The sequence below is a fragment of the Echinops telfairi genome, unplaced genomic scaffold (assembly GCF_000313985.2).
Source record: "Echinops telfairi isolate 266 unplaced genomic scaffold, ASM31398v2 ScPeMD7_7457;HRSCAF=8495, whole genome shotgun sequence".
NCBI lineage: Eukaryota > Metazoa > Chordata > Mammalia > Afrosoricida > Tenrecidae > Echinops > Echinops telfairi.
Window position 1 is genome coordinate 23955168 of NW_022111357.1, and position 11066 is coordinate 23966233.

At 56.1% G+C, this 11066-nt stretch overlaps 1 protein-coding gene across 1 annotated transcript in view; it reads left to right on the forward strand.

Annotated features, from left to right (window-relative positions):
- Window positions 1-11066, forward strand: part of ECE1 (endothelin converting enzyme 1) — a 61746-nt gene that overhangs the window by 17788 nt on the left and 32892 nt on the right. Inside the window, exon 5 of the mRNA XM_045298940.1 lies at window positions 10800-10921. Coding sequence (XP_045154875.1) covers window positions 10800-10921 — 122 coding nt within the window. The remainder of the gene's footprint in view (window positions 1-10799; window positions 10922-11066) is intronic.

Here is an 11066-nt window from a genome sequence, read left to right on the forward strand (position 1 = left end):
CATGTAGTGGTCCTGACTGGAACCCCTGGGCACTGACGGTCCCAGGCTGTAACATACCGAGGTCTTGAGTAGAATCCCTGGGCACTGACGGTCCCAGGCTATGACATGCAGAAGTCCTGGAACCCCTGGCCCACTGAGACCTTCATCCCCTCCCTCGCCTGCTGGCCCCTGCCCCATCATGGGACCGACAATGCTGGGAGAGGCTGGACTCACAAAAAGGCATAACATGTATTTGACAAGCACTTGTTGCATCGCGTTTTCAAAACAGCCTTCGAGATACTCAAATGTAGATGAAACAGAAGATGGTCCTTAAAGGGGACAAATCTATCGCAAAGGGACTCAATCCCTCCTATGAGGTCGGGAAAGCTGAGAATTTGGCAATTCTGAGTTTAATGCAGTTGTGTCTCTTAGCGGACCGGCGGCAATAAACAAAGCAGGTTAAGGAGACCTTTCCTTGCTTTCCCACTCCAGCTCCGGTGACACTGACCCAGGCAGGAGTCCTTGACAGCAGCCGAAGCTGCGGCGGCCTCCTACATGTCCCCTGGATGGTGTCAGATGGGAGTGGGCTGACCGAATCTGTTAGGAACACGAAGCCCATCCTGAGCGCTCTCTGTGCCTGCTGTGTGCCGCCAGAGACCTCTTTGAACGAGGACACCACCTTCGTTTCAGAACCAGAAGCTTAAAGAGCAAGTGTGTCTCACAGAGCTCAGAGATGGTCCTTCCCCCGCATTCAAAGGCCCACTGGGGGCCCCACTGGGGACCCTCGGCAGAAACAGAAACAAAGAAACAGCCCAGGTAATTGAACAAGGCTTGCTTCAGAGCCACAAAGACCTGAATGAAATCCTGGCTCAGCCTCTTACTGAGCTGTGTGATCTTGAGTCCATTCCAGATGGGAACCAGGCCACCTCCTTCACTCACTCACTCACTCACTCACTCACTCACTCACTCATGGCCACCCAGCCCGTTCTGACTCCCAGGGACCCCAGTGGACAGGGTTGAACTGCCCTGTGGGTTTCCGAGTCTGTGAATCTCCAGGGGAACAGACAGCCTTATCTTTCTCTTGTGGAGCAGCTGGTAGATTCCAACTGCTGACCTTGCAACCCAGCCTGTAACCAAACTAATGGGGAAGTATATTCGAAGTGCTTTGTTGATGTTTACATATGTTGCTGTGTACTGTTTGTGTTGAAGCTGCTCTTATTATTCACCTCGGAGCTTGGCATGGCAGTTAATCATCAACTGCCCAAGACTAGCTAGTGGCCGGCAGACCCGAGACTTGCCTGACTGTGATCCTATGTCTTTCTTCTGGCCTGGACCACCTTCTTCAAGTACAAGGCCAGATAGGGCTCCCTTCTCACCAGAGCACAGAACACTCTAAGCCTGGCAGAAACAGGACTTGGGTTCAAATCCTAGCTCAACCTTTTCCTGGCTGTGTGATTTTAGGTCAACTACATGACCTCTCTGGGCTTGTTTTCTCACCAATAAAGTGAAGTTAAGTCCATGCCTCCCACTTAGGGTTATGGCAGCTAACTGGGAAGCTGTATTAAAGTGCTGTGCACAGGCCTGGAGTGCTATCAATGGTGCTGCTTGTGTTAAAATCTGTTGCCTGCCCACTGTGTGCCCTCTGCCCCAGGCTCTTTCTAGCCACAGACCCTTAACCCTCACCACAACCCTGGGACTTAGGAAATGTTGCCCCATCTTACAGATGAAGCACCTGAGGCTCAAAAAAGTTAAGTAACTTTGCCAAGGACATATTAACCAGTTCAAAATAGAGACTCAAGCTCTGGGAGGGGAGTTGCCACCAGGAGGGAGCAGGCAAAAATGGTGGCCAAGCCCTCTAACTTCCTCAGCCCAGGACTGACCCTCCTGCATGGGGAGCTGCCCAGGCATCTCCCCTGGGTCCCAATCCTGCTGGTGCTGGGGCAGGAAGACCTTGGGCTGTATCCCAGCTGAGTCCATTCCCCTGCCAGTCTCCCCAGGTGGCAGTGCTCATGAGGAGTTGGACACCTGTCCTGGGCCTTACGTGTCCCCTGCCCTTGTGGGTCAGGTTGGGGTGCACTGAGGTCCCTGACCCCAGGGCCAGGGTCTGGTGATATCTGGGGGCTTGGCTGCCTATCAGCAGGCACCACTTTCTTCAAGTACAGGGACAAGTAGGGCTCCCTTTTCCCCAGAGCACTGTAAGCTTGGCAGAAATGGGGCTTTGCGAGAAACTGGAGTGTCCCTCTCTGTCAAAGGGGACTGTGCATAATGCGTGAAGCTCCTGTCAGTCTGCAATCCACGGTGAGCTGGTGGGTGAGCTGCAGGCAGGCCTCCCACCTGCCTCACAGCAACCCAGCACCTCACCTGTCAGGTAGGTGTTTAAGGCGCAATCAAGGGGACAAGGAATGGAGCATGCATTGTTTCTTGTGTCGGTTTTATTTCTTACAGAAACACTGGTGTGGGCCCAGTTGCCAGGGAAGGGGGTGCCAGGCATTTCTGTGGCTTGCTGTTTGCCTGTGGTATTCTATTTCCTTCTCACCGCACTCTCATGGAGAGGCTGTGTGTGCCCCTTTCACTGATGAGAGTCCCAAAGACAAAGCCACTTGGCTGAGATCACTAAGCCAGGAGGTGGTAGAGCCAGAACACAAAGCCAGAGCTGTGCCCTTTCACCTGGCTGTGCTGGGGCAGGTTCCCCAGGTAGAGCAGCAGTTTTGGAGGGTGCCCGGGAAGCCTCCTTAACCCAGGCGCCAATTGGATGAGCCACCCAAGGGCCTATGACCCCAGGAGCTTCCCCCAGAAGGTACATCTTGAGCCCTCACGTTCCCCGCGTTCACTCCTGGGAACTAATCTGGAAATGGCCCCTCATCTGTGTACCTGGAAACCCCTAAGATCCGAAGGCAGGTGAGTGGGCGACAGAAGGCGTGGGGCCAGCACATTCTTAGGCACAGGGCCAGCTTGTTTCAGTGTCAGCCTCCTGGAGACAAAGGGGCAGCCATGAAGACAGCAAAGGGGTCCACAGGCTGCTGTAGGCTGGCCTGGGGCCAGCTTCCCAATGTGGAGGAAGGACAGCATCCTCCGAATGTCAGGGAGGACTCCACTGACTGGGTGGCCTTGGGCGAACCCCTCCTTCCACTAGCTGTGACTCTGTCACCCTGGCCCCTCAGAGCAGGCGGGCAGAACTAGGCCAGGTGCTGCTATGGCATGGCACGTCCACCGGACAGTCAGCAAGAGGGTATGACCTCAGCCGTGTGAGACCTAAGCTGCCCCTCCTCCCTTCCCCTGGGAAAGGGGCCCTGTAGATATGACCTTGCCTTAGGCTTTCCTGCCTCTGAGCTATGAGTGTGCCCGCTCCACCCTCATGAGGCAAAGGTGGTCCTGGCTAGAATCCTCGCCTTCCATACAGGAGACCGGGGTTCAGTCTCTAGCCTGTACAGTTTGTTTACAGCTCCCCCCACCCCACCCACTGGTCAGCTGAAGCTGGCATGTTGCTATGATGCTGAACAGGGTTAAACGGAGCGTTCAGACCAAGAAGGACTCGAAAGAAAGGCCTGGCGATCTATTTCCAAAAACAGAGCCAATGATGGGCAGCCAAACAGGGGGAGAGGCAGGACTGGGCAGCACTTGGTTCTGTTGGGCATGCCATCACCATGAATTGGCAGTCAACTCAAAGGCAACCCACACAACTCGCCCCTCCTCCCACCTCTGAAGACTTCCCTCAAGCCCACTCCCTCGACTGGTCCATCCACTCTCCTGCCGTTTGCACCGTCGGGGTCTCTGTGTCCATCCCATCCACTCTCCTGCCGTTTGCACCGTCAGGCCAGTGCAGGCTTGTGGTCACAATGCAAGCAGCACAGATCCCAGCCCCCCAGAAAACAAAATTATTCCCCAAGTGTTCACTCCATCTGTGTCGGGGAGCCCCGGTGCTCAGTGGCAAACCGCAGGGTCGTTGGTGCAAACCCCTCAGCAGCTCCGCGGGAGAAAGGCCGGCAGGCTGTTTCCGTAAGGGATGGGAACCTTACAGGAAGGCCATGCTACTCTGTGAGGCCTTCCTCTGCGGCCTCTGAGTCAGAATCCTCTCACAGCAGGGTGTGGGGTTGATGTCACTCATCACGTCACCTGCAGCGTCACTGCCTCCCGTGATTGTTCTGATGGTTTTCCCAGCCTTCCCTGTCGGCTTCAGTTCGTTCCTCTCCCTGTGCGTTTGGTTAACCCTCTGTGGGCAGGACCTGCATCTCCGCCACTTTTGAGCCCGTGAAGGTGGGCCAGCGGTGGGTGGGCTCACCTTCCTCGTGTGTGAAGTGGTTAAGTGGCGCCATGGATTGCGTCAAGGATGCTAGGTGGGTGTCTGGGGCTCCTGGGAGTGGCAAGGAGACTGTTCCACTTGTGACTTCCTGAGCCAACCAATCAGAAAGAAAGAGCAGAGTCTCCAGGCCTGGACCCTGTGCCAATCAACAAGGTACCCAACCTCTTGCCTATAAATCGGGTGTGATGCACAGAGTGCCCACCTGTGGGGATAGATGGCCATGGCAGAACGCACGCCCACCCGCAGAGGAAGCAGCCCTCTCTCTCCGGGAGGCCTGAGAGTGCTCGGCACCCAATTCCAGCCGCACAGCTTAGCTCTGCAGGCCGCCGCCGCGGGGCTCTGTCCTCCCTCTGTGCAGAGGGTGGTAAGCCCTTCCTCAGGGGGCGTGGGTGTGAGGAGTAGAGGCAGCCTGTGAAGATCTCAGCCCTGCCGCCGGTGGGAGGCACCAGTCACAGTAATGGCATTATCGTTAGTTTTGACCTTCTGCAGAAAAGGGCGCCTCCTTTATCGGCTCCCTCTTTTCCCCTCGCAGGATGCCGCTCCAGAGGCCCTGCTCTCGGAGCCGAGTCAGTGTTTTATCTCCAACAAACACTGGCCCTTAAAAAAAAACAAAAAAACACTGGCCCTGCCTAGGCGTGGAGTTCAGAGCCCCTCGCCCACCACCCCTGACCAGCAAGTGGGGACTGCGCAGTCCCCCTTCGGTTACCCCGTCTCCACAGCCCCCTCAGTCACCACTCTCCCTGCACTGCACAGGGGGAGGGCCGATCCAGGGAGACTCCCCTGGGGAGAAACAGCCAAATCAGTGGCGTGCTGCCTCTCCTCTAGAGGGTGCTGGTGAAGCTGAGGACATTGTTGGAACTAAGCTGAGAGTTGCTGAAAGTAAGTGCCTGGGCGGTGGAGAAGCCCTCTTGTCTGTCCCTGGACTACCCCCTCGTCCTGGAGGTGTCTGGCTCAGTCCTAGAAGCTGCCTCATTGGCTCTGCCTTTGCCCAGGGAACCAAGGAGTAGACACAAACCATTGTTGGGGCAGTCAAGCCCATTCCCACAACCCCGTGGGACAGCGTAGAATTGCCCCGTAGGAGGCTGGCTGTTAGTCATTTTGATGGGAGCCAGCCCCTAGGCCTTTCCTCCCTCGCAGCCCCTGGGTGGGATTGCACACAGTCAGGCTTGATGAGTGGCCAAGCGTGTGATTGTTGTACCACGGGGGTGGGGTGGTTTGCTGTTGTCAGGTCTTATTGAGTCAACGACCCCGTGCACAACCCCTGCACCATCGTCACAATGGTTCCTGTGCCTGAGCCCCTTGATGCAGCCATTGGGCCATCCATCTTGTCTAGGGCCCTCCTCTTTTCCGCTGCGCCTCGACTTTACCAACCACAATGTCCTTCTCCAGGGACTGGTCTCTCCTGACAACACGTCCAAAGTATGTGAGACGAAGTCTTACTGTGTCAGTCTGGGTCTATACTGTGTTCGTCTGGATAGACTAGAGAAACAAATCCACGGACACACATATGTGTATAAGAAAGAGATTTATATACGAGAACATTTGAACATTGAGAAAACATCCCAACCCAGTCCAGTCCAAAACCGTAAGTCTGATATTAGCCCATATGTCCAATACCAATCTATAAAGTCTTCTTCAGACTCACGAAACACGCAATGATGCCGAGTGCAGGACAATCACAGGCCAGTGGGTAGAACGTCTTTGGGTCCAGTGGCGTTGTAAGCATCATAGCACTGGCAGGAGTCTCTCTGTGGCTTCTCCAGCTTCAGAGGTCTGGTTTTAGCCATGCGGTTTGTCTGGCTCAGGGCACTAGGGTAGTTCCATGTGTCTCGTCAGCTGCAATGTCTCCCAGGGAGTCAGCATTGTCAGTAGAGAGTCTCCAAGGGAGTGAACTGAGAGAGAGTGTCTCCTGCCTCCAAGAGGAATACTGGATTTCCTATAATTCTTAGGAGAAGGCCATGCCCCCACAGAGGTCTCATTGACTGTCTCCAGATTGACAGGCTAGACTCCACCCCTTCACTCTTAATCCTCAAATTGACACCAGATTAGGTGACTACCACACTTACTTACTAACTTTGCCTCCAAGGAGCACTCTGGCCTTACTTCTACTACAGATGGGTTTGTCCTTTGAGCAGTCCATGGTACTTTCAACATTCCTCTCCAGCACCACAACTCAAACGCATCGGTTCTTCTTCGGTCTTCCTTATTCAGTGTCCAACTTTCACGTGCGTAGGATGCAGCGGAGAATACCTTGACTTGGGTCAGGCTCTCCTTAGTCCTCCAAGGGACACCTTTGCTCTTCAGTGTTCTGAAGCGGTCTCCTGCAGCAGATGTACCTCGTGCAATGTATCGCTCCTTGACCGCTGCTCCCATGAGCATTGATTGTGGATCCAAGTAAGACAAAATCCTTGACAGCTTCAGCCTTCCTCCATCGATCACGATGTTACCTATTGGTCCATTTGTGAGGATATGCTGAGCATCTTCGCCCCTTTTGGCTTTCTAGCTCTAGGCCCATAGAATTCGTGCCACCAGGTAGAGGTATCTTAAAGAACCTTTCCTCACAGGAAAACTGCCTGTGGCCTATTTTACTTTGAAGCCAAGCCTGAGCCCTTCTTTTAGGGGGCTCCCAGAAAACTCTTTCGTTCCATCACTCAGCAATGATCCATGATGCACTGCCGTGGGCTGGATGCTCTGGTCTGATGACAGTATAAGGAATAAAACAGTCAGTCCTTCTCCATGCAGCTGTGGTCCAGCAGGAGGACAGACAGACAGCAAGAACAGATGGGAGTCAATAAATAATGCGGGAGTTCCAGGGGGCCGTAACAAGGAGCTCTGCATTAAGTGTGGGATGATAACTACAAGGCCCCCACTTTGAGCTCACCAGCTGCTCTGTGGGAGGAAGATGAGGCTGGCTACTCCCATAAAGATTATAGCCGCAGAGCCACACGCGGAGGCGCTGAGAGTCAGAGTGGACTTAACAGCTGTGGGTTCGTTCGGTTGTGGTGTGTCCAGATAAGCAGGACGGTACAAACAGTGATTAGAAGCATTCAGAGGAGCCTCAGAAGAAAGGCCTGGCGATCTCCTAAAAAGCCGGCAACTGTGAACCCCATGGAGCCCAGTTCGGCGCTGACACACGGGGTTGCCGTGAGCCAGAGTTGATGCCGTGGGAACTGCTTTTTAGAGAGTGAGGACTCAGGGGAAACCAAGCAGGACCCGGGGCTGGAGAGAAAAAGGCCATTGTAGGAACAGTGGCCATGGTGGGAGGGGGCCTGAGCAGAAGCTGGAGCTCAGTGCGGGAGCAGACCGCATAGCTGGGAGGGGAAGGGTGGCCCAGGCAGGAGGAACGGTGCAGTAGAGGGGCCCTGGGGCCCTAGGGAGCTGCAAGGAAACTGTGAGGTGGGACTAATGGGAAGGGAGGGAAACCAGCGTAGATCACCCTTGCCTCCAAGAACCAGATGTTTTCCCCCTGAGGGCACTCTAGCCCTGTTGAGAATGCAGTTTTACGGAGCCCTGGTGGCACAAGGGTTAAGTACACGAGTGCACACAAGCTGAGACGAGGCAGTTGTATGGACTTCATAGACACTGGTTGCCTGCACGGAAGACAATTCAAGACCACAACCACTCTTAGTGCTGAGGTCTGCTTTCCACTTGGAGATAGGAGCTGCAACTCAGGCTTCCCGAGGCCACTGAACTGCTTGCTCTCGGCTGCCTCTAGCCTGCCCGCCCCTGCCTCCCACTCCGGGACTGGCATTTGGGTCCTTGGCTCAGGCCAAGGACATCATTCTCAAACACCCACCCCCTCTCTCTCTATCTCACACACACTACCGCCACTTCTGCTACCTTCTCTGCTGCCGTCCTGGCCCGGCCCCCCTGCCAGCCCCTGGCCTGTTGCAATAGCCATTTCCATCCACCTTGTCCTCCTGGACCTGCAGTGTAGCAGGTGGCGTGGGGGAGGGGTTAACAGAGGGTGAGGGTGGGACACTGGGGAGGCAGCATCAGCAGTGAGAAGGCAAGGGAGACACACATGGACTCCTGGTGGGATCTGACATCCTGTCACACCTGACCCTTCCTGCCCCACGGACCTCACTGCCCCCCAGGACAAGCTCCCGTCAGGTACCTGGCCCCATCTCCTCTCATCCGGCCTTGTGCAATGCCCTTCCTCACTCATAGCAGATAGTGGGCGCTGTTCATTCGGCAGGTGTTGCTGAGGGTTGGGGGTGGGGGTGGGCACGAGGGGCGGGGTAGAGGGCTAGCTGAGGCAGCACAGCCCCCAAGCCCCCTTCACGTTGACTCAGACTGGAGCTCCAGCAGGGACTCCTTTGGGCAGGCATCCACACCCTGGCCGTGAGGCCCTTTTCTCTCTCCAAAGGCTTCCTGATCCTCCGATGACCCCTTCCTGCCGGTGCTCTGGCCCCGGGCATGGAAGCTTGGTGAGGGCAGGATCCTGTGTGTGCCCTGTTCGTTCCACCCTTCACCCCTGCCCAGCAGGAGGGGTTGTGTATCCGGCAGGCTGATTCTGGCTGGGAAAGACGAGAGTAGAGCTGCCTCTGAGCAGATACCAGAATCCAGATCTGCTCTGCTGGAATTCGACGGCCAGCCTTGCTGTTCTCAGCCAAGTGCTTTCCCACTGCACCACCAGGCGTTCTTCTTCCACCACGGGCCTGGGACTTGAGCAACGGTGGTTGGGAAACAAGGCGGTGGGAGTGTGACCTGTTGGATCCGGGCAGCCTCTCCAAGGAGGAGCGCAGTCTGTCTGTGAAGGACAAGTTCCCGCTCCCTCTTGATGATATCCAGGTGGTGGGGAAGGCGGGGTGAGAGTCTGTGGTCCTCAGACTGGGCTATAAGTTGTCCAGCCAAGCTGCTCCCCCAGAGGCCCTTGAACGGATCTCTTAGCTCGATGGCCTTGGGGCCCTGGGGAGGAGACACCAGGCCCTCTCCAGAGCTAGACACAGAGAGGCCTCCCCCTCGCTGCCCTGGCATTTCAAGGTCATGACCAGAGCCAGATGTGGACCGAGAGATGTTGCTTCCAGGCCCTGACAAGCTGTGATGATCCTTGCTCTCCCTCCCAAGAGCCACATTGCCATAGAAACCAAGCCTGTGTGCAGGCAGGCCGGCTGCCCTGGGATTGGGGCCACAGGCTCTGGAGTCCCTGCAGGGGCTCGCGGGGCTCAACCACCACAGTGCCTGGCTCTGAGTGAGCATCCGTGTCTGCTTGGGAGGCACATGGCTACAGCTCTGCCCAGCAAGTCTGCATACAGGACAGGGGCAGGAAGGCAGCAGGCAGGACAGGCGGCATGGAGGCATGGAGGCATTGAACCCAGCACATGGTGGGACCTTTACTGGCCGGAGCGCCTGGCTGGTACCCGGCTGCTTATTGAAAGGTTGAAGGATTGGGCCTACCAGAAGCACCTTGGAAGCGAGGCTGGCCATCTCCTTCCAAAAGCTCCCCCAGCAAGAGCCTCCTGGAGCACAGGTTCAGACCCACAGGGGTGGCCATGAACTGGAGTCCCTCCGTGGCCTTTGGCGTGACTTCTTTTTCCATGGACCTGAAGGACTATCGTAGTCCTTCCCTGAAGACTGTTGTCACCCTCCCCATGCTGTGTGCTTGCGGGAGCTACCTCACCAGGTGGCATCTGATCCAGGGAGTCAGGAGCAGTGTCTGCTGGGATCTGGGTGAAAGGTTGGTCAGAGAAGCCACACTGAAGGCCGGGAAGGTTCTGGAGAGCAGCTCTCAGAGCGGTTGACAATCCTCTGGGGAGCGTACAATGTTAAGCAGTAATCAGAGGCCTTTAAACCTCCCATCCCACTCCAGTCTCTTGCCGAAGAAGGCTGGCTAGACTGTGAACACCAAGGCCGGCGGTTTCCCTGCCATGCGCCTGGCAGGGTAGGGTGTCTGTGCCGGGTGTTGGCCAGCACGGGAAGCAGGTGGACCTGCTGCTGCAGGTGAGCCCTTGCTGCCAACCCAGGGACACTCCTCCAAACACAACCCAGGGAGGCCTGGGGCATACGGTCCTTATTGGCAGTCAGCTCAACTAGAGAGAGGGCAGTTGATCTTGCCTTCTGAGCAGGAGCCCCAGGTTCAACTCCTGGCCACCGTGGACCTCGTGTGTGTCCGTGGAGGCTTGCACCTTACTATCGTGTTAAACTGGTTTCAGCCCAGTTTCCAACTCAGCGGACTAGGCAGAGAGGCCCAACAATTTGCTTTCAAGAGTTAGCCAGCGAAAACACTACGGATTACAACAGGCTGACCCACCACCAACCAAGAGGGGGTGCAGGGCCAGGCAGGTTTGTGTTTTACTGTCCCTGGGTCACACTGAGTTGAGGAGTGAATGACACATCAGGAAGATTGGGACACACCTCTAGTTTGCCAGGCTCTGCCAGAGTCTTTTCCTGCTGCCCAGACTGGCAGTAGCCTTAGCTCTGTGACAGCCAAGAAGAACTAGAAATGGGATTCACCCAGGCCCACCTGTGGGCTAATGAGGGAGACTGGCAAGCTCTGCTGTCACCCTTGTCATCCCAGAGAACGCCACAGCCAGCGTGAGCGAGGCGGAGAGGAAGGCCCAAGTATACTACCGTGCGTGCATGAATGAAACCAGGATCGAGGAGCTCAAGGCCAAGCCCCTGATGGAGCTGATCGAGAAGGTGAGTCCCTGGACACCTCCTGCCCAGCCATCTGCCTGCCCTCTGGCTCCCACCCCAGCTGTCAGGTACCACGGGGCCTGGCCAACTCACCCCAGCTGGACCAGGGCCGGGAAGCCTGTCTGCTAGCAGAGAGAGAGAGAGAGAG